This window comes from Malaclemys terrapin, chromosome 10 (assembly GCF_027887155.1).
Source record: "Malaclemys terrapin pileata isolate rMalTer1 chromosome 10, rMalTer1.hap1, whole genome shotgun sequence".
NCBI classification, from domain to species: domain Eukaryota; kingdom Metazoa; phylum Chordata; order Testudines; family Emydidae; genus Malaclemys; species Malaclemys terrapin.
Genome location: NC_071514.1, coordinates 39,777,981 through 39,803,377, shown reverse-complemented (window position 1 = coordinate 39,803,377; position 25,397 = coordinate 39,777,981). Strand labels below are relative to the sequence as shown.

Sequence of the window (25,397 nt, the reverse complement as noted above, 5' to 3'; positions counted from 1 at the left end):
GCTAGAAAGGGTTAAACATCCTCCAGAATAAATAACCCTCAAAAGACATGTAGGGAGATAATGTTTGTGTTTGTGTATTTACATATGTATGAATAGGGTCCACGATGTAATCAACAGTCCCTGTCTATGATGTATTCTGATAGCATTTAAATGAATTGTAAACATGGGATATCTCAGTATTCATCTCTCTTTGAAATGTACTATGAATGGTGGAGGAAAAAGCAAATGGCCATATGTTAATTCGTATAGCTAAGTACCGGTGATGGATGTCCTTCAAAGTCATCCTAATTCCCTTTTGTTCCCTGCGGAAATCCCAACTTGTCAAAGAGGACATGAAATTGTATAAAAGATCCTTGGGTCCTGATTCTGTCATCTCAGATCTGCTTAGACTTCATCAGGGGAAGTTTGAGTCGCAAGACTGAGGTCCCAGTTATGCTGGGATGCCCTGAATACGAGATTTGGACATTGGACTATGAACTGAATTCTAAAGGAACTCTTTGCAACTACGAAGCTCACCATCCCTACTATGAATCTGAACCTCAATGAACTGAACTCTTGTCTGTACGTATATTGAGCTTTTAACCAGACTCTCTCGCTTTTGTTTTTTAATACATTTTAGTTTAGTTAATAAGAATTGGCTGTAGCGTGTATTTGGGTAAGATGTGAAACATTCAGTAACCTGGGAGGTACTGTGTCCGATCCTTCGGGATTGGGAGAACCTTTTCTTTTATATGATGAAATAAGATTTACAGAAATTTTCATCATATTTGATGTGAGTACCTGGATGGGGGCCTGAGGCTGGATCACTTTAAGGGAACTGTGTTGTTTGGACTTCTGAGTAACGAGTGATGTAATAAAGAAGCTGTTTGTGCTGGTTTGGTGACTCTAAATATTGGAATATCCACCAGCTTTTTGGGGATTGTCTGCCCCATTCTTTGCAGTTCACCCTAATTGAGTGACCTCAGCTGGCCCCCACTAGGACCCTGGTCACAGCCCTGAACTCTGAACAGGGCAGGGCGGGAACACAACACTTTCCCAAGAACACTTTGGTGAGTGCTTCACACCTGGGACAACACGCTGCCCCAAGCAGCCAAAAAAAAAAAAAAAAAAAAAAGCCGTGATCGCAATCTGCGGCGGCAATTCGGCGGGAGGTCCTTCGCTCCGAGCAGGAGTGAGGGACCATCTGCCGAATAGCCACCGAACAGCTGGACGTGACACCCTTCTCTGGAGTGACTGTCCTAAGCACCTGCTTAGTAAGCTGGTGCCTGGAGCTGGCCCTGGCTGTATTCCCTCTGCCAGGTGGAGGGGTTATTGTCACAGGCTGCTGGCAAACAGCAGGAGACCTTACGTCCTGCAGTTTGCCAGCGTTTTGCCAGGGGCTGAACTGTTAGTCCCCTGCCCACCTCCCCCAGCAGTGTTCCTCCAAATTTCAGAACCAACCGCCCTTCCTGGGGGACAGGAAAATGGGAGATGAGAGTGGGGTTTGCTCTCTGTCAATAGCTTCCCCCGGGGCTCTGACGCTCACTGCCGTGGTGTGGCTTTTTGCACTGTAGATGTCCCGTGCAAGGCTAGTTCTTATCCTTGTTCCTGTCTTCTGTTGGGCCATTTCCTGCTGCAGAGCTCTGCTGAGTTCACGTGTCCCCATTTCAGGAACTTCCCATTGGCAGTTGTTCAGTCATTGGGGCCCCGCATTGTCTTTCCAAATGCTCCATTGATATGGTTGGTTTTAGCCAGCCCTGAATGCCCCATTCAGATCATCCCAGACAGTCATGTGACACAAAGCCATCTCCTGCTCTGCTCCAGGAGCAGCCTTTATCACCCTTCTGCACCCCCTGGGTGTGTGCCTGGTAAGAGTCCCTTTATTCCAGTTGGCAAAGAGCGTACTGCTAGGTACCGGTAAATCTCAGCATGGCTGACAAACTCCCTACACCCAGCACACTGTCAGACTATTTAGCCAGACTGAGTCTGGTAAGGTAACGAAAACTGGTGACACGCTGGCCATGAATAGCATTGTGTGCACTATGTACGGATGGTGCATAAAGCGGTAGGTACGTGTGCTGGAAATAGGTTCCTAATATAGCTCGCGGGGGCAGCTGATAAACAAGGCTGCCTTAGCCCAAGGAATGTGGATTTACCTGTCTGCCTGGACCATGCTAACAGAGGGATGAGCAGTGGTGAGTTTAGAGTTAGTGGGGCCCCGTTCACAGCTTCATTTTTGGGGCTCTCTCTCGGGACCCAGCCAAGAAAAAGAACATTCTCCTCTCAAGTTTTAGACATTAGAAAGCAGGTTTTCTTTTTGTTTCACTTGGAACCTATTCTCTCGGCTCAGTGTCACTTCAACCTCTGCTCTTGGTTAATACACTTCATTGTAGTCTTACCCTAAAGTCGGCACAGTGCTGTGATATTAAAGTGAGACGGGAGCCCTGTGTGACCCCACTAGCAACCCCCCACTAATGGATGATCCCATGTTAACGGCTGCACATAGAGATCTAGTAGTTAGCCAGAGTCAGTTCATTGCTATGGGCCATACTGCTATGATAGAGTGATGCTGGCATGGATCAGTGGCAAAGACCTCGTCTCAGGGACAGGGTCTCCGTCTCCTGGGCACAGGCCTGCGGAACAGGCTGCAGGGATGCATAGTGCATTAGCAGTGAGAAGTGATTCCATCAGGTGATGTGCGCACAAAGGCCCGGTTGCAGGCACCTGTAGCATGATGCAGCTGCCGCTGTGCACATGTGGAGTCACACACAGAAAGGAAGGTAGAAAAAATCAGCTCCTCTTTCTAGTTCCTCTCCCCCTACACGCTGCTCTGCAGATCCAGCCATCACATAAGCGCATGGGAAGTTCCCTACGACCCTTTCAAGGACTGCGACCCTAATGCACTGCAACCTGCACAAGCTGCTGAGCCTTGCTCAGCTCCATTTCTTGTCTGTTCCTGAAACATATGGTTCTCCTGACTGAAGACAGAGGGACTAGGCATTAATTAGAGACAGATGCTCTATGGAGGTCTGCGCAGTGGGGCTCGCTGGAAATAAGCAGAGAGAATGGGGCTTTTCTTAGGGTGTTTTTTTTTTTTTTTTTTTTTTTTTTTTTGCTTCAGTGGTTTAGTCTTTAATGTGCTGGGCCAGCCCCCATCCCTGCTGCAATGCTTCATTTGTGGTCCAGACAGCAGCTGTCTCCTTTAACAAACCCCACTGCAGTCAGTAACAGTTTGGAGGCCTGGCGTGACTTGGCTACGCCGCACACTTCACATTCTTTTCCTAGGCTTGAGGTCTCATCTCCACATCTCCCTCCTTCCTCCCCAAGCCAACCAGACACAGTTTGTCCCTTCTCTGAGCCTCAGCTCCCATTCTTCAAACTAGCTTCTTCAATGGATACTAACTGGGATGGGGTGCCCAGGGCTGGCCCTCTCTCCTAGGGACTGCCTGGCTGCTCTATTCAAATTTCACAGGCCACGCACAGGCACAAACACGACCAGAATGCATCGCCCCTCATCTGGCCTGGTTAGCTCTGAAACTGACAAGGATCACCCGAGGGAGAAGGTGGGTGAAGTAAAAATCTTTTGTTGGACTAACTTCTGTTGGTGAGAGAGAAACAAGCTTTCAAGCTTACCCAGAGCTCTTCCTCAGTTTGGGTCTTCTTCAGGTCTTTTTCATTCTTTTTTTCTTCATCCTCCTCCTATATTATAAGTAATAGGAAGTAAATGAAAATAAAGTGAGGTACCTTGATTGGGGCAGGGGGTTGGGGTGCAGGAGAGGGGGCGGGGGTTGGGCTCTGGGAGGAAGTTTGGGTGCAGGTTGCGGGCTCTGGGCTGGGGTGTGGGAGAGTGAGGGGTGCGGGCTCTGGGAGGAAGTTTGGGTGTGGGCTCTGTGCTGGGGCATAAGGTTGGGGTACAGGAGGGGATGCGGGGGTCAGGCTCCGGGAGGAAGTTTGAGTGCAGGTTGCGGGCTCTGGGCTGGGGTGTGGGAGAGTGAGGGGTGCAGGCTCTGGGAGGAAGTTTGGGTGTGGGCTCTGTGCAGGGGCAGGAGGTTGGGGTGCAGGAGGGGTCGGGGGCGGTGCTTACCTTGAGTGGCACAGCTCCCAAAGCGACTGGCACATCCGTCTGGTGGTGGCTCCTAGGTGAGGGCGGGCCAGGGGGGTCTCTGCATGCTGCTGCACGCAGGTGTCGCCCCCGCAGCTCACATTGGCCACAGTTCCCGGCCAATGGGAGCTGCGGAGTCGACACTCAGGGCGGGAGCAACGCGCGGAGACACCCTCCGCAGGGGCCGCAGGGACATGCCGGCTGCTTCTGGGAGCGGCGCAGCGCAGAGGGAGGCAGGCAGCATGGGTAGGGAGCCACTTTAGCCCTTGTGGGAAGGGGACAGCGGGACTCTGTGCACTGCCTGGGGTGGGGGCAGCATGCAGAGGCACCTCCCCCCTGCCAGGGGCACGCAGAGATGTGCCAGCAGCTGGCCGCTTCTGGGAGCGGTGTGGGGCCACCGGCCATAGAATGCAGCCTGCCTGCCTGAGCCCTGCTGCACCGCCGCCTGGGACTCGGGGGCAGGTTGTCAGATGAGATTTGTCCTGCATTTTGGGGGCCCCCCTGTCATTGGGGGCCCTGGGCCACCACACTGTTTGTTTCATGGTAAACCCGCCTCTGGGTTTGTGTGTCTTCCTTTAACACAATTCTCTCTGTGTTCTTATTTGGCCCACCTCAATGTAGTTGTAGGAGTACCTACAGAGAGTGGAACGTGGCTCAGTCATTGTATACTTTCTATTCCCCAGTTAAGCTCCTCATAATGAATGAGCGGTGTCAGGGAAAGAAGCATGTTGCAAGCCTGAATAATGAAGGCAGGAAGTTTGTTCTGTAATTGGATTAGTTCTGCTGGGAACATACTTTGTCTTGTATCTTTGTCAGTCCTGGGCTGGCAGCTGGCCCCAGAGCCACGTGCAGCATTATCTGGAAGCCACCCAAACAGAGGGAGTAAGAGCACGGGCCAAACACGAATACTTGGTGGAGTTCACTAACTGAGGAATAGCTAGCCTTCTAAAAAAGAAAGATCATACAATAGCCAATTTTACCAGGGGGATTGTTGAAATTCCACTTCCTGTTTGCTCCGTGTGGACAGTTCACATTGCATCTTCCCAGCTGACCATGGTGGCTCCATGCAGCAAATGCTCTCCTGCTTGGAGTACGCCTGAGTTATTGGATCTGCTGGCACTGTGGGGGGAGGAGGCTGTGCAGTCCAGCTCTGCTCCAGCCATAGGGACTTAGATACCTACAGTCAGACTTCTCATGGCATGTTGGAGAAAGGCTATGAACTGGACACACATCAGTGCCATGCGAAGATAAAAGACCTGAGGCAGGCGTACCAGAAGGCAAGGAAGTAAAACCATCGCTCTGGTGCTGTGATGAATATTCAACCCTCACAAGAAGGACCAGGTGTCTGTGGTGAGTCAGTCGCTAACAGGGTCTGCATGGGGCTGGAGCCAATTGTGAATGGGGCCACCAGGGCTGAGGGTCGGGGGGCAGGGCTCCAGCTCTGCTAGAGGGACGGGGAGGAAAATGGGAGAGAGAAGGGAATGGGAAGGGTCAGGATCAGAGCAAATGGCCAGGCTGAAGGGGCAATAGGAAAGGTCAGCACCAGGGAAGGGGACAGAGGATGTGGAGGCTCTGGGTTGGTGGTGGTATTGTGAGGACAGGGCTTGGTTTGAATTTAGTGGACTCTTATGGGTTAGGTTGACAGTACAGAATATGCCATTCTCTGGGTTCACCTACGTTTGAAAGGAATTTTGGATGAATTTGAGGTTTTTCAGGACAAACAGGACTGATAAACTTCGGGAAGAACCCAAATTTTCTGAATTATCTGGTGTCTCATTCCATATTGACGCCACTGCTTTGGAAGCTCATTCACTCAAATTCAGAAGGTGTCATTGAGCAGTGGGGTAGGTGAGGCTGCATCTTCTGTGCATGGTGGCATTGGGACGGCCTGCAGGAGAAGGTAAAGAGCTGAGGTCAGAGATCTGGCTCTATTCCTGTTTTTCCCCGTATGACCCTGGGACAGTCCCTTTGTCATGCTGTTCTATGCAGTGGGGATAAAGGCGCTTAGCAGCCTGTCAGGGGCTACACACATTGTGCCTGGCAGGGCTCTGGGCAGCCCAGTGGACAGAGTCACCAGCCATTAACGAATCCATAGGTGAAGTGTAAGTGAGTGCACATATGCATTCGTCAGCAGGGTTGCTAGCTTTTGCCATTTCATAGATTCCAAGACCACAAGGGACCGTTGTAATCATCTGGTCCAGTGGTGTGCAAACTTTTCCAGTCAGCCCCCACACCAGTAACAGAATCTGTCTGCGCTCCTCCTCCAATACTGCACAGCCAAGGCTTCCTCAGCGGCGGAGCTGGGGGTAGAACTGGGGATGGGGGAGGAGCTGGGGCTAGAGGCGGAGCTGGGCTCAGGGCAGAGAGGGAATGAGGGCAGAACTGGGCTGGGGGCAGAGCAGGGGGTAGAGTGGAGCTGGAGGAGATCTGGCCTGAAGGCAGAGCAGGACTGGGGGCTGAACAGGGTTGAGGGTTGGAGCTGGTCTGGGTGCGGAGCAAGGTTGGAAGTGTGGCGCTCCCTCCCTGCCCCCCTGTGGGGGCTGGCCTTGCTCCCACTGTGCACCCCCCCAAACATTCCTCCATGACACCCTAGCGGGGCACACACACAGTTTGGGGACCACTGATCTAGTCTGATCTCCTGTGTAACACACAGGGCCGGCTTTAAGCCGATTCGGCCGATTCCCCGGAATGGGGCTCCGCACCTAAGAGGGCCCCGCAACATCCAGGGCTGCTGGTGGAGCGGGGAAAAAAAAAAAAAGCCGCGTCCTGCTTCTCCCCCCTCCCTCCAGCGCTTGCGCCGCCATACAGCTGATCAGCGCAAGCCTGGGAGGGAGGAGTGAGAAGGAGGAATGCGGCATGCTCGGGGAAGACGCGGGGCCAGGGCGGGGATTTGGGGAGGGATCCAATGGGGCAGGGAGGTGGCAGGGCTGGGGGCGGGGATTTGGGGAGGGATCCAATGGGACAGGGAGGGGCGGAATGGGGGGGGGCACGAGACAATTCGCGTCCCGGCATGGGGCCCTGCACCTGCTAAAGCCGGGCCTGGTAACACAAGCCAAAACTTCCTCAAAATAATTCCTAGAGCAAAGCTATTAGAAAAAGTCCAGTCTTGATTTAAAAATTGCCAGTGATGGAGAATGCACAATGACCCTTGATATTTAATAATCAGCTCTTCAATCCAGCAGACAAAGGTCTAACATGAGCCAACGGCTGGAAGCTGAAGCTAGACAAATTCAGACTGAAATAAGGCCTACATTTTAACAGTGAGAGTCATTAACCATTGGAACAACTTACCAAGGGTCATGGTGGATTCTCTATCACTGACAATTTTTAACTCAAGATGGGATGTTTTTCTAAAAGATTGATCTAGGAATTTTTTCAGGAAGTTTTCTGGCCTGTGCTATACAGGAGGTCAGACTAGATGATCAAAATGGTCCCTTCTGGCCTTGAATCTTTGAGCTCTGGGCTTCTCTCCCTTGGGTCCAAAACAAGGAAGCAACTCAGGATTTCCCCACTCTTGGGAAGCAAATGGCTATTGCCTCCCAGGTCGCGAACCAGATGGTGCTCATGGCATCGTTCCTTCACAAGATGCACTGTTGCAGGGCCATCCAGCTAATTCCTAAGTTTGTGTTGTAGCGGGAGCACATCTAGATATGGAGGATGTCAGAATTTCACTTGATGACCAGGAGAAGGGCTTGGAGAACACGGTTTTCGACTCCATGGTAAATCTTCCCTTCTCTTCTGCACTGGCCTTTGGACCTGCTCGGAGAACACTGACTAACAGGATGTTTTACAGGAAGAAGAGGGACTCCCTGAGGGAGCACAGAATCCGCCTCCTGAGAACAACAGAGATGAGAGAGCCAAACACCCCACCTTCTGGAGGTATAGTAACCCCAGGAAGTATCACTGCTCCTGAAACAGCTCCCATTAACCCTTCAGAGCTGGGCGGCCGGAGAGTGGTGGCTGCTGGCTGGGCGCTCAGCTCCGAAGGCAGCACCACCGCCAGCAGCTGGGAGAGGTGACTATGGGGAATGCCTAAGGCAAATTTTGGGGTGACTGTAGCCCCCGCAAGCCCCCCCCCCCCCGCACAGTGCAGCCCCATGTCTATTGAGAAAGTTAATGCAATTTAACCCCACTGCTAAATACGTTTCTGGGGAAAAAATCTGGTGGTAGCAGGCAGTCTGCCATGAGCCCAATCACACTCAGCTACACATGAGCTCAAAGATGATGTAAAGATGTACATGGATACTGTAGATCAGTGGCTCTCAACCTCTCCAGATTACTGTTTCCCTCTCAGGAGTCTGATTTGTCTTGCGTGCCCCCAAGTTTCACCTCACTTAAAAACTACTTGCTTACAAAATCAGACATAAAAATACAAAAGTGTCACAGCCCACTGTTACTGAAATTGCTTCCTTTCTCATTTTTACTGTATAATTCTAAAATAAATCAATTGGAATATAAATATTGTACTTACATTTCAGTGTACAGTAGATAGAGCAATATAAACAAGTCATTGTCTGTATGAATTTTAGTTTGTACTGACTTCACTGGTGCTTTTTCTGCAACCTGTTGTAAAACTAGGCAAATATCTAGATAAGTTGATGTACCCGGAAGACCTCTGCACACCCTTAGGGGTATGCCTACCCTTGGTGGAGAACCACTGATGTAAATGCATACAGACCAGTGTCAGAAAAGAGACACCATCAGCTACAACAGGCAACCCTGACTGACACGCAACTACAAGAAGTTCTAAGTTACATGAGGGCCAGCTGGCCCAAGTATCTAAAGAACACTACGGAAGCGAGAAGAGACGGCTTTGCAGTACATGGACGATTAAGCGAGTCAAATGGATACATGACTCAAGGCGATTGTATTGTAATTCCAGATGAAATGAGAGAAGAAATCCTAAACCTCACCCATGAAGGACATACCATGTTGCAGTGTAATCGAGACACTGAAATGCACTTTTGCTCACTTCCAGAACTACTACGGACAGTCAACAGACCACAATTCCCTGCAGCAGAATTTAAGTATACCTCTACCCCGATATAACGCGAGTTATAAGATATAAGGCGGGTTCGCATACAAGGCAGTAAAGCTCTGACACGCTGCTTTGAGCAGCGTGTTAAGGGTGCTGGGCCGGGGCTAAGGGGTTGGATAAGGGGCAGAGGGTCTCAGGGGTGGTCACGGGCTCCCCCCCCCCAGGGTCTAGGATGCAGGAGCTGTGGGGGGGCAATTTGGGGGGCCCCGCAGTCTAGGGTGACCAGATCACCCAAGACAAATATCGGGACGCGGGGGGGGGGGGGGGGGTGTGACGTGGGGGGGGCGTGGCGGGGGGCGGGGCCAAAAAAAAAAAAAACCTTCCTCCGCAAGCGCTGGAGGGAGGCCCGGGAGACGCAGGGGAAGCGCGGGGCCGGGGTGAGTAAGAGTCCGGCCTGGCCCCGAGCAGGCAGGACTCAGTTGGGTGGTAGGGAGAGGAGGGGGGCGACCCGCGGGGCCAGGCGGTGGCTGTTCTCACCCCCGGCCAGCGGGACTCGGGAGCAGCCGCTGCTGCAGCTCCCACTGCCACGGGGGAGGAAGCGGCCATGGCGCTCCGCGGCTGCGGCTCTGGCGCCCCCGAACCCCCCGAGCCGGGGCCTGCTGCGGGGACCCAGCAGCGCGCACGCTGCGCCCAGCCCAGCCCCTGGCCAGTCATGTCTGGGCTGCTGCCCAGCTGGTGCAATCCCGCGGCAGCCCCGGAGTGGGGCAGCAGGCCCCAGCCCCCCCGTCCCGCTCGGGTCCCGCAGGGGAACGAACGGGGCTGGGCGGCCGATGCCTCCGCCCCGGGGCCGCCGCGGGATTGCACCAGCTGGGCAGCAGCCCAGACGCAACCAGCCAGGGGCTGGGCCCAGCGTACGCGCTGCTGGGTCCCTGCAGCAGGCCCCGGCTCGGGGGGTTCGGAGGCGCCGCAGTCGCCGAGCGCCATGGCCGCTTCCTCCCCCGCGGCAGTGGGAGCTGAAGCAGCAGCTGCTCCCGAGTCCCGCTGCCCGGGGGGGACAACAACAGTCGCCGCCTGGCCCCGCGGGCCGCCCCCCTCCTCTCCCAACCACCCAACTGAGTCCTGCCTGCTCGGGGCCAGGCCTCACCCCGGCCCCGCGCTTCCCCTGCGTCTCCCGCTTCCCCTGCGTCTCCCGGGCCTCCCTCCAGCGCTTGCAGAGGGAGGGGGAATGGTGAGCCCGGGGAAGAGGCGGGGATTCGGGGAGGGAGCCAATCGGGGGAGGAGGGGGCGGAGTCGGGGCGGGGGGGGGGTGCGAGCACTTCCGGGCTCTAGGCTCCGGGGCATTTCCTTGTTTGTCCAGTGTCCCGACCGCATGTCGGTCGGGACGCGGGACAAACAAGGAAATATCAGGACGGTCCCGATAAAATCGGGACGTCTGGTCACCCTACCGCAGTCCCAGAGTGGCCCGGGAGATTAGCAGGGGACTGGGAGCAGCCCGCTCCGCTTCCCTCGTCCCAGCCATGTCGCTCGGGGGAGGGGACTTGGGGGAAGGGATTCTCCCCCCCCCCCCCGCACTCACCAGCAGCGGCAGAAGCAGAGCAGCCCGGCCCCAGCCCACTCCACTCCACCAGCTCCCAGCCGCGGCGATCCACTTCCTGCCGCAGGTGAGTGCAGGACCTTTCCCCAACACTAGGGTTACCATTCATCCGGATTTACCCGGTGTGGAAGCAGAGAAAGAACTGACAGGAAGGGGATGCAATACATGACAGTTCGTTAGCAAGAGTCAGGCTAACTGTAACCCTGATAACGCGAGATTTGTAGAAGCGAGGATTGTGTGAGGCGGGTGAGAAAGAACTGTGTAAGAAGTCATTATGACCTGGAGTAGATACGGTATAGAAAATATTGTATGTTGGCAAGAGTCAAAACAAGTGAGGAAATGAGATATCAAGATGGCCTATGTATAAACAAAATGCAACTGTTGCTCATTATTGTCTGTAACAAAAGGTATAAATGCTTGCTGTAATTAGTTACCTGAGAGAGACCTGCTTAGCTCTCTCCCTCTGCGCAATTGTGAGAGTTAATAAAGCATCTGACTTGCTGTACCTAAACAAATAGTGAGAACTCTGTTTTTCTCCGACACCGGACATGTCCTGCTTTTTGTGCTAAAAATAGCGTCCGGGGGGAATTTGTAAAGCACTCAAAATGTCCGGGATTTCCCCCCTCCCCCGGCAGAGCAGAGCGAGCGGCTGGGAGGGCTGCAGGGAAGTCACGGGCTGGACTCCGGAGCAGCTGTAGAGGAGCTCCGCCCTGCATTCTGAGCCGGCAGCTCTCCCCTGCAGCCCGGCTCCGGCAGCACTGTGCAGGGCCAGGGACCGGGTTTTGTTGTGCTGGGGAGCGCAGCCACGTGTCCGGCTCGCACAGAGCCCAACACCCTGTTCTGAGCAGCAGGGTAAGGGGGCCAGGGGGCAGGAAGATTCTGGAGGGGGCAGTCAAGAAACGGGGGGGGGGTCGGGAGTTCATGGGGGGGCTTTTTGGGGGGAGTGGAGAAAGTTTTGGGCAGTCAGGGTACAGGTAGGGGGTAGGGTCCTGGGGGTGTCTTAGGAGGGGGCAGTTAGGGGACAATGCACAGGGAGTCTTAGGTAGGGGGTGGGGTTCTGGAGGGCAGTTAGGAGCAGGGGTCCCAGGAGGGGGCAGTCAGGGGACAAGGAGGGCGGGTGTGGGGGGTTGGGAGTTCTGGGGGGGAGCTGTCAGGGGGCAGGAGTGGGGAGAGGGATCGGAGCAGTCAGGGGACAGGGAGCAGAGGGGTTTAGATGGGTTGGGAGTTCTGGGGGGGGGCTGTCAGGGGGTGGGGAGTGGTTGGATGGGGCGTGGGAGTCCCAGGGGTCTGTCTGGGGGTGGGGGTGTGGATAAGGGTTGGGGTAGTCAGGGGACAAGAGGCAGGGAGGCTTAGATAGGGGGTGGAGTCCTGGGGGGCAGTTAGGGGCAGGGGTCCCAAGAGGGGGCAGTCAGGGGACAAGGAACGGGGGGAGGGTTGGGGGTTCTGGGGGGGGCAGGAAGTGGGAGGGGCAGGGGCGGGGCTAGGGCGGGGCTCCTCCCGTCCTCTTTTTTGCTTGCTGAAATATGGTAACCCTACCCAACACACTCCCCACCAGCCACACGGCTGGAGCCGGGGCAAGGAAAGCGGAGCAGGCTGGGGCCGCGTTGCTCTGCTTCCCGCAGCAGGTGAGTGCAGGGGACGTCCTTTCTCCAACCTCCCCGCACTCACCGGCGGCGGAAGTGGAGCGCCGTGGCTAGGAGGTGGCGGAGTGGAGCGGGCTGGGGCCACATTGCTCCGCTTCCCGCCGCGCCTGGTGAGTGCCTGTCGGGACAGGGTGTGTGGATAGGGGTCGGAGCAGTCAGGGGACAGGGAGCAGGGGGGTTGGGTACAGGGTGGGGTCCTAAGGGTGATTAGGGACAGGGGTCTCTGGGGGGGGCAGTCAGGGAACAAGGAATGGGGGGGCCAAACAGGGGCAGCTCTATGTGTTTTGCCGCCCCAAGCACGGCAGTGAGGCAGGCTTCGGCGGCATGCCTGTGGGAGGTCCGCCGATCCTGCACCTTCAATGTACCCGCCTCCAAATTGCCGCCGATACCGTGGGACCGGTGGACCTCCAGAAGGCATGCTGCCGAAGGCAGCCTGACTGCCGCCCTCATGGTGACCGGCAGGCCACCGCCCGCGGCTTGCCGCCCCAGGCATGTGCTTGATATAACGCGGTGAGATTTTTTGTCTCCCAAGGACAGCGTTATATCGGGGTAGAGGTGTAATTCCAAATGAAATATGATTTTGACCATATTACTAGCAGCCCACATTACCCACAAGCGAATAGAGAGGCTGAGAGAGCTGTACATACAGCCGAGAAAATCCTACAGCAGGAAGATCCATTCCTTGTTCTTCTGAGCTACTGATCAACACCAATAACACCTAACGGGTCTAGTCCAGCACAATTTCTGATGGGAAGACAACTCAGAACTAATGAACTGTCTTAGGTTGTTTTCCAGTCTCCAAAGTGGCCAGACATGGAGAAAGTTACCAAATCAGATAAAAAGGCTAAAAGATGTTGCACTTTTACAACAGACATCATCACTTAGAGAACTGCTGGATATAGAACCTGGTGACCATGTTTGTGTTGGAATAGGATGGACAACTCCAGCTGTTGTAAAGAAAAAGAATTCATCTCCCAGATCATACGTGATCGAGACCAACAGTGGAGAGTTCAGCAGAAACTGTTGACATCTATAGTTTGTTCTTCAAAAAGAAAACAAACAATCAGCACAGCAAACTCTACAGCTGGCAGATGTAGAACAAGAAGACAACCAATGCTTCAAACCAACCACAGCCAGTCCTTGCAACTAATAAACAGCCAGATGACCAAATTTTTACGTTTGGTTCATGTAATGAGTGTGACAAAGTGGTTTTTTTTTCCCAGAATATTTTGTATGTATAGTGTGTGTGCCTCAGTTTCCCCTATGCACTGCATGATTAACTAAGGGGAGGGGAAAAGGTGTTTTCTTTGCAAAACAATCTGGAGATGCAAGTGGGGTCCCCCATAAATCCTAAACAGAAGAGACCTTGCCACACCCACGCCCTCCCCCTTTTACTTGGTGTAAAATAATGCGGATGTTGGACATTCAGAAGCTGGGCTGGTTTTAAACTATCGCCCACCACTGACATAGTCTGACAGCAACTCTTCTCCTTTGCTAAAACAGGGACAGACTGCTGTTCCACACGCTGAGCTAATCCCACTGAGACGAACAGAGAGGCCTAGATGAGTTAGTTTATATTGCATTTCTGTAGCACCTTTCAGCCAAACAGCTCAAAGCACTTTTCCAAGGGGAGTAAGCATTAGTCCCTGTAGTGGGGCTGCGGTCATCCCTCCCCTTCTGGGTCAGAGGCAGGCCACCCCGCCTCACTAGGTCATGGGATCACTGCCTAGTCTCAGGGGAATTAGCAGCGCAGGCATAAGTGTCATGATCGCCTTAATGGGCGAAACCCCAGCCAGTCTATAGGCACCAGCCATCATGCCAGGGCAGAGCAAACAGGGAGTCTATAAGCTCCAGCCTTCAGGCCAGGGAAGAGCAACAGAGGCCCAGGCCCTCAAACAGGGCAGGGCACCAAACGGTCTAAGACTCCAGCCCTAAGGCAGGGCAGAGCAGTGAATAGTCTAGTGTCCTAGCTTTGGCGGATGGTAGGCTAACACTGGCCACCTGGCCTACAGTGGGGAGGCTGCCACCCCAGGGGTGGGGTGGCAGTGGGTAGGCAGACCTGGGCCCATCCGACTCCACCAGGTCCTAGCCCAGGGCCCTAACAGTGGCGGAGTGTTCCGCCACTGGCACAGTGGGGAATCCACTGCAACACACTGGCCATGTTTCAGGCAGCACTACAGCCAGACTGGAGTTGGCTGCCCCTGGGCTACTTCCTACCCTCCCTTCTGGATCAGTGGCTGTCCTCCATCTCCCCTGGGGTAGGTGGTCAGCAGCAGTCCCAACAGCTCTGCTGTGGACACAGGTTCCTCCAGGAACAGGGCGTTTCTTGGCTGTGCAGCAAAGTCAGCAACCTGGAGAGAGCAGTATGCATCTGTCTCCCCCCCCAACTGAGCTGGATGCTTCGCCTTATATACTTCCTGTCCTGCCTATCCACTTCTGATGAGAGTGGTGAGATGGGTCTGGCTCCGCCCACCTGGACACAGAGGGTGGTTCCTCCCTTTCTGGGTCAGAGGGAGGCCACACCACCTCAAACTCAGTGTTGCCAGCTCTGATGATACATTCTTAAAGCTCCAGCTCCTGGAATCATGTGATTCACAGCTTTCATTTAAAAAAAAAAAACTGACAAAGTAAATTTCTAACCCTCACGCTTACTGAGATAATAATCAAAAACAGGAACCCTAAAGGCTCAAAAAACAAAAAAAATAAAATAAAATAAAACCCCAAGGTTTACTATTTTTGATCCAATCTCATGGTTTTCAGGGACTGATTCATGATATGTGCAGGGCCAGTTCCAGGATTTTGGCTGCCCCAAGCAGCCAAAAACAAACAAACAAAAAAGCCGTGATCGCGATCTGCGGCGGCAATTCAGCGGGAGGTCCTTCACTCCCAGGCGGAGTGAGGGACCATCCGCCGAATGCCTGGACGTGCCACCCCTCTCCGGAGCGGCTGCCCCAAGCACCTGCTTGAGAAGCTGGTGCCTGGAGCCGGCCCTGGGTATGTGAACACTTGGGGTTGGCAGTGCTAGTCTCCCACAATTGCAGATGGGAAAACTGATGCACAGAGAGGCAGAGTTATTTGCCTGAGAATACAGAATCAGTGGCAATGCCAGGAATAGAATCCAAAGCTCCCGCCACTCTGGTTTACCTCCCCAGACCATATTGCTTGTGATGGACAAACCAACCACCAAGAGATGATGGAAGGAGCAGAAGTGTAAGTCAAGACAAGAAAATGAAGATTAAAAATAACAAAATGGCTTTCTCCCCTCCCTCCAAGAAGAAAATGTTACAAACGGATACCACATTTGGCCTTAGAAACTAAACTATTTCTTGTACCATTTTAATTGTATTGCCTTTAAATTAATGGAACACGGCCTTGTTCTTAACAATACAGGGCTGCCGTTCAGCAACAATTTACCAAATGTAGTTCAAAGTCTGCAGTTAAAATGGTTTCCCACTTCACCGCCTTCGGGCTATGCTGGCTTTGCGCTAAAGGAGCAACTGCATCATCCCCAAGCTGTGAAGTTCCTGTAAACCAGAGCCCTGAGCTGTAGCCGGGAAAGGGGGTTAGCACAATAGGCACCAGTGGCAGGGGACAATGTAAACTGAGCACAGCTTAAATGAAGTTAGCAAAACCCAACTGGTCCCTCAATGGCTGTTACCAGAGCTGTGCCTGGGGCAAGGGCTGGACTAGCCAGGGTTGTTACAAGACAAGGCTGGGGTGAGTGAATAGTTTACGGACTTTGCCTACCCTGGCTCTGGTTTCTGCAAAGGTCAGGACTGAAGGAGCAGGAAGGGTGTATGTGGGATGGAGAGACATTGACAGAGCTGCAGGGGGTGGGAATAGGTTATAGAGCACCTGCCCGTATGATGAATTTTGTCTGTGGCATCAATCCCCCCCTTTCAAATATGAAAGATTTACTCCAGTTATTTAAAGACACATCTCTGCTCCCGGTCTGAGGATGTCAGAAATGAGGGTGCAGGGGTGCCAAGGGAGGCAGCAATGCAAATTAAAAACGCTCCTCGTGGCTTTATTGGTTCCCGCTGGCAAAATAGGAAACATTACAAATAACTGGCTTCATGTGCCAAGGCCAACCGGAAACGCATGGAGAGATTCACAGATGCACGTTCCTGCTGATCCTTTATTCCATGCACTGAGCTGCCCTGGAAAAGGTGGTAGGAGCATGGGGGGAAGGAAAGACAGAAAAGCTGCATTTATCCCCCAGGCAAGGGGGTCCTTTAAAGGAAGTGGAAAGAACAGAGGCAAAGTGCTTTTAAGGGGAGGGATGCGGGGGAGCAAGAAGGGACTAGAGAACGCTCCATCGTGCTTCGGCTGATGAAACTTTCCAACCTCTTATGTACGACTGGCAGAGTCGACCCAGCCACAGGCATCCTGGATTGCTGCAGGAGTTCAGTCAATGGGTGATGTGGAGCTGGCCTAGCTGCAGCATTTGGTGGGCTGCAGCGTGCTAGTCTCCAGAGGAGACCAAGCGCCTGCCCTGGAGTAGTCACAGGAGACAATTCAGGCAGAAGCAAAAGGGCAGATCAGCTCCCTGCAGCTGTTCAGGAACACAACCACCACCAAAGGGCTGGGCAGGGGATTTCAGGGTCTTTCACTGTTAAAGTAGCCTCCAGCCGGCAGGCCTGGGTATTCTCCGGAGGCGTGTGTGTTACACGGTGGCACGGCCCATGGGTTTGGACGCCTTTGTTATGGGAACTCCGAGCTGAAGTTGGTCTCAAGGTGGAGATCTCGTTAGCAGATGCAGAAGCCACCAAGCTCCCATCCACCATTGCTCTGGGGACGGATCCTGGGGTGGGGCTCCTGGAAGCACAAGGGCTTGTGGGCAGGATGGAGGAGGGGTGGGCAGGAGGCTCCACAGCAAGAGAGCTGGACAGGGAGGCAGTAGCCAGGAAGAGTGGGAAGAGCAATAGTCAGTTTCAGCTGCAGGGGTCTGAGAAGGGAGGAGAGCCCAGTCCAACCTCTGCCCAGGCAGTGTCTGCGGCTGTGTGCAGCAAGGGGCTTCCCCAGCGGAGGAACCGCACCCACCAGACTCTCTGACGAGCTGCAGAGCAATCAGCCGGCTCCTTCCACGCTCGCTGCCATCCTCCCGGCTCCTCAGCTGAGAGTTTTCATCATGGCGTGGGCCTGTCTCAGCTCTGAAAGTGGAAGAGGAGACGCAAACAGCCAATGGGGGCAGAGTGACCTGGATCTCAGCAGGGGGCGCTGCAGCCAGTTCCCAATTCACCAGTCACAGCAGGGCAGAGAATAACCTCTGCGCTGTGAGCAGGAACAGAGAAATGACATGACATGGAGACAGCCGATCTCTGCCCCAGCCAGTAGGGAGAGCAGCGGGGACACAGGAGAGGAAGCACCAGCTGGCAGGGCGAGCGATTCCAAGCTGCCCGTCTGTCATCTACTCACCTGCCAGTAAGACCCGGAACTTCTCTGCCGACATGGTCATGGCAAAGGGCTCTGTCACGCCTCGGTCCCCGTCTCGCACGGTGAACTTCAGGTGCACAAGGGGCTCATTGACCGTCTGGAGCTCACTGGAGCTGAGCGTGTGATCCACCCTCCAGGACACAGAGTCCAGACGGTTCACTGAGGATAGAGGCAGAGCCAGTCTCAGGTTTGCGCTGTCAGTGTAAAACACTCTCTCTATGCACAAGCTGGCGATATGGATTTAGGAAGCATTTTTCAAAAGCATTTAAGCGGCTTCACCCACCCCTGAAACGCAGCCACCTCTGGTGTGTGCAACACAGCAACTGTCTTACTGGCCCACAGCGACAATGTAAGACATTACAGGAAGGAAATGTCCCCAGTTGAAATAACAAGGGAGTTTAGGTCAGTGGAGTGGAGCCCTCCGAGATGGGGTGTGGCTGGGATAACGCAGCTAACACCCCTCGTTGCGAAGATTCCCATGAGTCCAAGTGGTTAGCACCGCCTCAGCTCTGTCTCTCTTTATGGCCAAGATAACACAGAAAGCAGAGCACCACCTAGTGCATCACCTGCACCACTCCCCGCTGCATTTGGATTGTCCCGGAGGTGAACTAACCTGACCAGATCCTAACCTGTCGGGCTGACAAGGTCACAGCCCAAGGAGGTCAGACAACAGGGTTCTGGTCCCAGCTCCTGGTCATCCCCTCGGTTGCTGCTGAAAACCCATCTGCCCTCAGCAAACTCTGATCCTATCCCACAGCCCTCAGGAGCAAGTTCTTCCCAGGAAGTCCCAGAGGAGAATGGCTGGGAAAGTCCTACTGAACTTCCATCCATGGACACAGGGGAACACCTAGAGGGGTGGGGGCAGTGGGTGCCAGCCTGTACCCCTGCTGAAGGACCATCTCCCATCCGCTGCCTGAAGCAGTGTCAGGTTTGCACAGTCAGAGGGGGAACACTTACATCTCAGGCTGCGTGTCCTCAGGCTGTCCTGCAGGGGGCTCTGTTTCTCCTCGTAGGACCGGCACAATCCTGTGGCATGTTCTACAAAACAAGGAGACCAAGAAACCACCCACCAAAGAGCATCAGATCGGTCCCTGCACAACACGACTCTGGTTCCAGCAGGCTCAGAAGGGACCCTGGCTGCAAACTGCTGAGCTGGCCTGTTTAGCAGGGGGACTCTAGCAGGATGCTGACACTGGGGCACACATGGGATAACGGGGGGACGATGGTACCGTAGGGCATTTCAGTCAGAAGATGGCCCAGCTACTGCTCTGAAGTCTTTCCTGCTGGTTGACACAGCGAGTTCTAACTTCTCGCTGATGGGAGAGTGCGGGGGACACACAACCCAGCAGCGATCGCCTCCTCCCCCAGAGAGCCAACGTACTGAACTCACAGTGCTGGCGCAAGGGTGGAAGGATACAGTTATCCAGGGTTACAGCCTGGTGCATGAGGTAGACAGACTCTACTCCGCTCCCCAGCGCCCTCCTCTGGCTGACGTCGCACAAGACAGCCGGGCTGCTGCTACTGACCCCTAGGCTCCCCAGTGCGCTACAGACCTCTCCGAGGGACCCATCCCCTGGCACTTCCCCTACCTTTGGGCAGCCCCAGCTGTTGCAGCTCGCTGGACAGAGAGTCGCTGTCTACGCTATGTTTGGCTGCACTGGAGAGGATGAAGCTGAGCACGGCAATAGTGGCCTTCACGTCCCCGGACTCTGGCGAGAGGAGGAGAAACCTTTGGGACTCTGTATGGCAGCAGGGTTCTTCCCTGCAGGGAGGCAGCTTTGACAGACCCATACAATTGACGTAGGATCCAACAGCCCTTGACTTGGCCTGTCCTTTGCAGTTCATCATCTGCAAGAGACTAGAGAGGGGGCACGGACAGACGCCACCTCGCACTGGGCCACGAGGGGCAGCAGGGAAACAGGCAGAAAGAGCTTGGCTCATTGTCACCAACCTGGGTAAGAAGTAGCGATGGGCAGGGGACTATGTGTGTGTTGGGGAGGGGGAGTCAATACAACCGGCAGGGGTCAAAACAGGTTAGGATTTAAACAAGCCTGGGACAGGCAGGGATTAAGTCTAACTAGAATCAGTTGATGCTAGGGATCCAAATACTAATAATGGCCAAGGACCTGTCTAAGCGAACACGTAGCTCATGGCAAGCTGGGGTGTAAAGCTACCCTGCCCTAGTCAGCTGCGCACTGTCCGTGAGGACCCTGCTGCCGCGGACTAACAGCTCCCTAGGGCACTTTCACCTACTGTTTCCAAGCAGGGCAGCTTCCAGGCGCGCTGCAGAACTCGGGGTGTGGAGCAGGGTCCACCCGGCCACCTAGCGCATGGCAGATTTACACCCTGGCTTGCCGAAAGTAACCATTTGTACAGCCAAAGCCTAAGGTTAACACCGCACAATAACCAGGCCAGTGGCAGTAAGACAGGGCCAAGCCACAGCACGGCAACTCAGCTGGGGTTAGATCATTCATAAAAACCAAACCAGACTTTTCACAGCTTACATCATGGTCCCATCTGGCCTCGATTGTCCAGTCTGACCTGTGTAACACAGCCCATTGGGCGCCCCTGAATTAATGCCTGTTTGAACCAGAGCAGATCTGGATTTAGAAATTGCCAGTGATGGAGAGCACTTGGGCAGTTGTTCCATCGGTTAATGACGCTGTTAAAACACCTTATTTCCAGTCTGAGTTTGTCTAGCTTCAACTTCCAGCCATTGGCTCATGTTAGATGTTTGTCTGCTGGACTGAAGAGCCCATTATCAGCTATTTGTTCCCCGTGTAGGTACTTACAGGCTCCCATCGAGTCACCCCTTAACCTTCTCTTTGTGACGCTAACCTGGCTGAGTTCCTGGGACCTCTCCTCTCCCCTCCCCATCGCCACAGTAAGACAGCAAGTTCTGCAGGACAGGGATGGGGGCTGTTCAGTTGTTTGGGCAGCGCCTGGGAAGTTTTGATTGCTACTGTGATCACCACAACCACCAGGCCCTGGGCACTTCCACACACTCGGGAAATGGTGTTACCCCTCCCCACCCCCCCCCCCCGATGCAAGGCCCAGAACCACCCAAAAATATAAAGCCAGGGCAGTGTTTGGGGTGAGAAGGGGGAACTCGTCAGGCTGCCGATTAGCAGCATCTCCCCCAAACAGAACAGGGGCAAGGACCCTGGGAGATTAGCAGGGCTCCTGTGCTTGCTCACGAGCAGAGCATGCGGTTGGTTTCCAATGGCTGGGCATTATCTTCAGGCCTTCACTGCTTCAGGCCGTGCCTCTCCACTCGTGACCCCAGCCAGCGACGCTTTTCAGGCAATGTGGCTAACAAAGCCGAGCCCGGCGCCCGTAAAAGTTGCAGGTAAAATGTTCTCAGGCCAGGGCACTGGGGTGTGGAATGGGCCAGAGGGGAGGTGGGAGTCAGACAAAGCCTGGCCTAGCATCCCAAAGCCACCGGCTTGCCACAGCCTCCCTGCCGTAAGCACAGACAGAGGAATGTCAGTTCTAGTAATGAAGCCAGCAAAGCTCCTTGGAAGGCGGGTGAGGCAAAGAGCCAAATCCACTGTTATGGCCTCATGGACAGCACTAGAGGAGCCCAGGCTGCGGACACCCAACGGCTCTGGAAAGGAACAACACTCACCAAACTTGGCATCCGATGTTAGCTTCAGGATCTTTTCATACTGCAAGAGAAGAGCAACACCCAGGTCCATCAGCCCCAGGGGAGCCTGCTCCCGGAGCACACGGCACGGTGCAGAATGATCACTGAGCCCTCGCTGAGCAGATCCCCCATGGGGCAAGCAGAGCCAGGGTAAGGCCAACACTTCCACAAGCAGCACCTGGTTTCGGGTGCACTTGGAGTCAATAGGAGCGGTGGGGGCTCAGCACTTCTGAGTAACGGGGCCGAGGTGTCCCAAGGAGGGACCCAAATTATTAGAAGCTGCTGAATTTAGCCTAAGTAACCTGCCCAAGACCACATGGGTGATCAGGGACTAGGACTCGTGGGTTCCTGGCTCCCACTAGCCCAAGCTGCCTTCACAATGGGGGGGTACAGGATGGGCCGTTCCCACTGGCCACTAGTGCTCCAGGCATGTCCTACAGGGAACCTCCACGATCCAAACAGTGGGTCAGCTGCTGTCTGTGATGGGTGTTACAAATGGCTCAGCCCCATGTCCCCAAGCGGCCAAATCCCCTTGCTGGGAGACCTCAAGGGAATCCGTGTTGTCAACCACCGGCCATTCCCCTAGTGATGGCATGGCCAATGGGTGGATGAAATGAAGCAGACCACACAGGACCCTTAGAGAAACAGACACTAATACTTACTAGTAAGTACTTAGCAGCTGTATGGCCCTTTCCACCAGCAAACCTCCCCGATGGGGGAGTGTCACTGGCCTTATTTTACAGATAGGGACACAGGCATTAGGCACCCTGCCCAAGATCAGTGGCAGAGCTGGGAATAAAACCCAGGTGTCCTGACTCCCACTCTGATCCGCCCCACCCCCACTCCACTGCCTGCTCTGAGGCCGGCCAGCTCGACATGGCCCACGCCACTCAGCCAGGGGGAGGGGAGACTTGAGTCTCTGCGATCGATCGCTGGATCCCTGCTCAGCGGGGCTGAACGTGGGAGAAGAACGCCCTTCACTTACATCAATCCCCTCTCCCTGCAGGTCCTTGAGCACCTGGCCACAGATGAGCTTCAGCTTCACCGAGGACTGGAAAGGAGAGAGCAAGAAAATAAAACCCCACTGCAGTGCTGGGCCCGGCGGGCACTGCCTGGCAGGAGTCTGAGCTCCCCTCAAAACACATGCTCTCTGCCACATCAGGGGGACCCATTTCAACCTTGCCCTGCCCCAGCCAAACAGCCACTGGTTTGGGTTGTTTTTAAACCACTCGCTTCTCTGCCACTTTGGGGAACATCATGGTTTGGATTCCACAAAGAGACTCCCTGAGTTTTGGATGCAAGGGTCAGGCTAAAGCCCCAGCCAACTCTTGTGCTCCACTGAGTGTATTGCTCAAGCCCTCAATCAAAGCCTGTTCTACGTACTTCCCGAGCCTCTCCCCGCTCTCTTAGGGAAACCCAGTCAGCCAGAGACAGGCACAGAGTTCACACCGGTCGCTCAGGGACCTGAGCTCTCCCCTTCACCAGATGCATCCCAATCTGAGCTCTGGGACTCGGAGTATCACACAGATATTCCCATTGCTCCCCCAGGCCGTAGATACCCCTCTCGATGGCCAAGGCTTCGTGCTGATTGTCTGGTTTCACAGCACCCGATACCATTTCGGGGGGAGGGGGAGGCGTAAGATCCAGAAGAAAACAGAGAAAGAGAAAGCTTCCACTTAACTATTTTGGCCAAGGTGCTGATTTCGGCCAAGACCCAGTCAGGACAGTCCAAGTCTCCGCAGAACCGGAACCTCTGGAAGGAGAAGATCGGGGGCAGTTAGGACCCAGGTGGCCTTTGGGCCAGGGGACGTCAGCAGCAGAGTGTCCTTTGCAGGGCAGCCCGGCTCTTCTTGCCAGAGCAAGGGAACCCTCATTTCCCACTGTTATTGCTGCCCTGCCCCCACTGCACCAGAAGAGCCGTCCCTAGATTTCTCTCCTCTCTGGGTACTTGGCTGCCCTCATTTCCGGCCTCTGCTCTGGCTGAGCCTGCTGCAGAGTCGGACGGCCGCTGGGTTGATCCGGAGCTGTACAAATAACTCTCCTCCTCAGGCCCTGGGTCCCCACTGTACAACGCCCCTGCGAACTCAGGCACAGCAGCTCCGTGCACGGAGGTCATCAGCCTTTGGAGCAAGCTTCTGGGGAGAACGACTGGACACAGCTGGCCAAGCTCAGCCCTGGCACGAGGGGATGCAAGTGCCCTGAATTCAATGGACTTCCCCCCGGGCTGAACTGGGCCCAGAGTCTGAGAGAGAGACACTCATCCCCGGAGAAGGAAAGAGATGGACGGGGCTGGGGTATGCCCAGAGGAATCAGTCTGATGAAGAGGTGGAGTGAAGGTGGGGCAGGGCAGATGGCCCTTTCCTGTTCCTAATAGCTACCAGTTAGGCTGCAGCTTCAGCAGTTTAACCCAGCAAATGCTGGTACAGACCATAAGCCTGCATCCTGGAGCAGCTGTTTTATACCCGCTGCAGTTACACAGCGAGAGCAAGGGGACAAGTCTCTGGCGTCTCATGTATGTAGGTCCACAGGTTACAGAACCAGGCATAAGCCTCTTGGAGCAGGAGGCAGACATCTGGGTCGAGGGGAGCAGGACAGCTGATTTCCCCCCCCCAGGTGTTTAACATTATCATAGTTCTGAAATTATCCTTTCCATGCCCACTTGTTCCCCTGCACATCCAGTGCTGAAGCCTGTATTACTCCCTGCTTTAGAAACACAGGTGCTGCTACAGCAACAGCCCATCACGGCTGCTTCGGAGGAAAGTTGCATTACAAGGAGTTTTCACTTGCCCCATCCTGCAGTGCAGCACTTTGGGGAGTGGGGTGAGGCAGGGAAGGCAGCGTTTCCTTCCTGACCCCTGCAGGCTACAGGCCTGCACCCTGAAGCATGAGATTCATTTATCCTGAGCACACTTAACTAGGAGAGGTATTAGAACTCAAAGGGCTGCCACTGTGGGTTCCCCGGGCCAATTACCTGCTGTGCAAAGGGGCAGCTCTTTCTATTTGCTCCAGCTCCTTCCCGGGGCCCCACTGATCTCAGGTCACTGGAGGGAGGGAGGAGTTTTTAAGCCAGACCCTCCACAATATTTAACCCAACCCCCCCCCCCCCCGCACGTGTTAGGAAGCTGGTGACACTGGGCTAGCAACGGGGAGTCCTCAGGCATGGCTCCAGCTGTTACCCAGAGTCCCTGCTGCCCCGGGGACACAGCTCTGCATCGCCCCAGGCCCCCAAATCCCAGCAAAGCACTAACACCCCCCAGCCATGCACAGCGCCTGCGCTCACCATGGTTTCCTGCTGTCCCTGCAACGCCTGGCAGGGGACCCCTCAACCACGGCAGGGCTGGAACCCGTCAGCTGATCTCGGAGCGCAGTCAGCTGACCACAGACTTCCCTACGCTGCAGCCTGTCAGCCGCGCTCTGAGCCGAGTCAGCTGACCGCAGATTTAGTGACGCTTCAGCCCTGGCTTATTGCCCAGACTGAGGCTCAGCCGGCGGCAGCTCTTCTCTGCTTCCAGCAGGGGGCGGCAAAGGCCTTCCGATCTAGTTCTCGGGAGTTCTGTTCCCCGCTGCGCAGCAAACACCGTAGGTTGCCTCTGCCCCCAGGGCTACCCTGAAAGGGAGATCAGTGACTGAGCAACTGTATGTCCATTGGCGTGTTAACCCTGCTAGCGAGGGTAGCTGCGGCCCCCTGCTGCACAGGATGTGAGCATCTCATGCTTGTAACGTATTTGTCCTCACAATATTCCTCAGGGTACATCTACACTACAGGGGGAGTCGATTTAAGATACGCAAATTCAGCTACATGAATAGCGTAGCTGAATTCGACGTATCGCAGCCGACTTACCCCGTTGTGAGGACGGCGGCAAAATCGACTTCTGCGGCTTTCTGTCGGCGGCGCTTACTACCACCTCGGCTGGTGGAGTAAGAGCGCCGATTTGGGGATAGATTTCTTGGGGATAGAAATCCCCGAGAGGTCGATTTCTACTCGCCGATTCAGGCGGGTAGTATAGACCTAGCCTCAG

General features: G+C 54.6%; 1 protein-coding gene and 1 long non-coding RNA gene across 3 annotated transcripts; one reads left to right on the top strand and one right to left on the bottom strand.

Annotated features, from left to right (window-relative positions):
- The first annotated feature begins 3,347 nt into the window (after window positions 1-3,347).
- Window positions 3,348-7,960, top strand: LOC128844749 (uncharacterized). The gene is made up of 4 exons (XR_008446532.1): window positions 3,348-3,542; window positions 4,765-5,431; window positions 7,715-7,800; window positions 7,875-7,960. It is a non-coding gene; the product is annotated as an uncharacterized LOC128844749 (long non-coding RNA).
- An 8,347-nt stretch (window positions 7,961-16,307) lies between these two features.
- On the bottom strand, window positions 16,308-24,769 carry LOC128844768 (COMM domain-containing protein 4-like). Of its 2 annotated transcripts, XM_054042737.1 has the most exons (8): window positions 24,659-24,769; window positions 23,060-23,131; window positions 22,364-22,429; window positions 21,361-21,400; window positions 19,322-19,441; window positions 18,690-18,770; window positions 17,715-17,891; window positions 16,308-17,449 (listed from the first exon to the last, which is right to left on the bottom strand). In XM_054042737.1, exons 1-8 carry the CDS (start codon window positions 24,659-24,661, stop codon window positions 17,409-17,411), a joined length of 600 nt encoding a protein of 199 aa, XP_053898712.1. In that variant the 5' UTR covers window positions 24,662-24,769; the 3' UTR covers window positions 16,308-17,408. The 2 variants fall into 2 exon arrangements, with proteins under 2 accessions (XP_053898712.1, XP_053898711.1); XM_054042736.1 differs by lacking the exons at window positions 21,361-21,400; window positions 22,364-22,429; window positions 23,060-23,131; window positions 24,659-24,769 and having other exon boundaries at window positions 19,322-20,759.
- Between the last annotated feature and the right edge of the window lie 628 nt (window positions 24,770-25,397).

Coding starts and splice junctions, on each gene's coding strand:
- LOC128844768 (XM_054042736.1), bottom strand. CDS start 19,673: ATGAGCCAAGCTCTTTCTGCCTGTTTCCCTGCTGCCCCTCGTGGCCCA. Junction 17,892..18,689: donor GAGGACACGCAGCCTGAGAT/GTAAGTGTTCCC, acceptor CTCTATCCTCAG/TGAACCGTCTGGACTCTGTG. Junction 17,450..17,714: donor GTTCCGGGTCTTACTGGCAG/GTGAGTAGATGA, acceptor TTCCACTTTCAG/AGCTGAGACAGGCCCACGCC.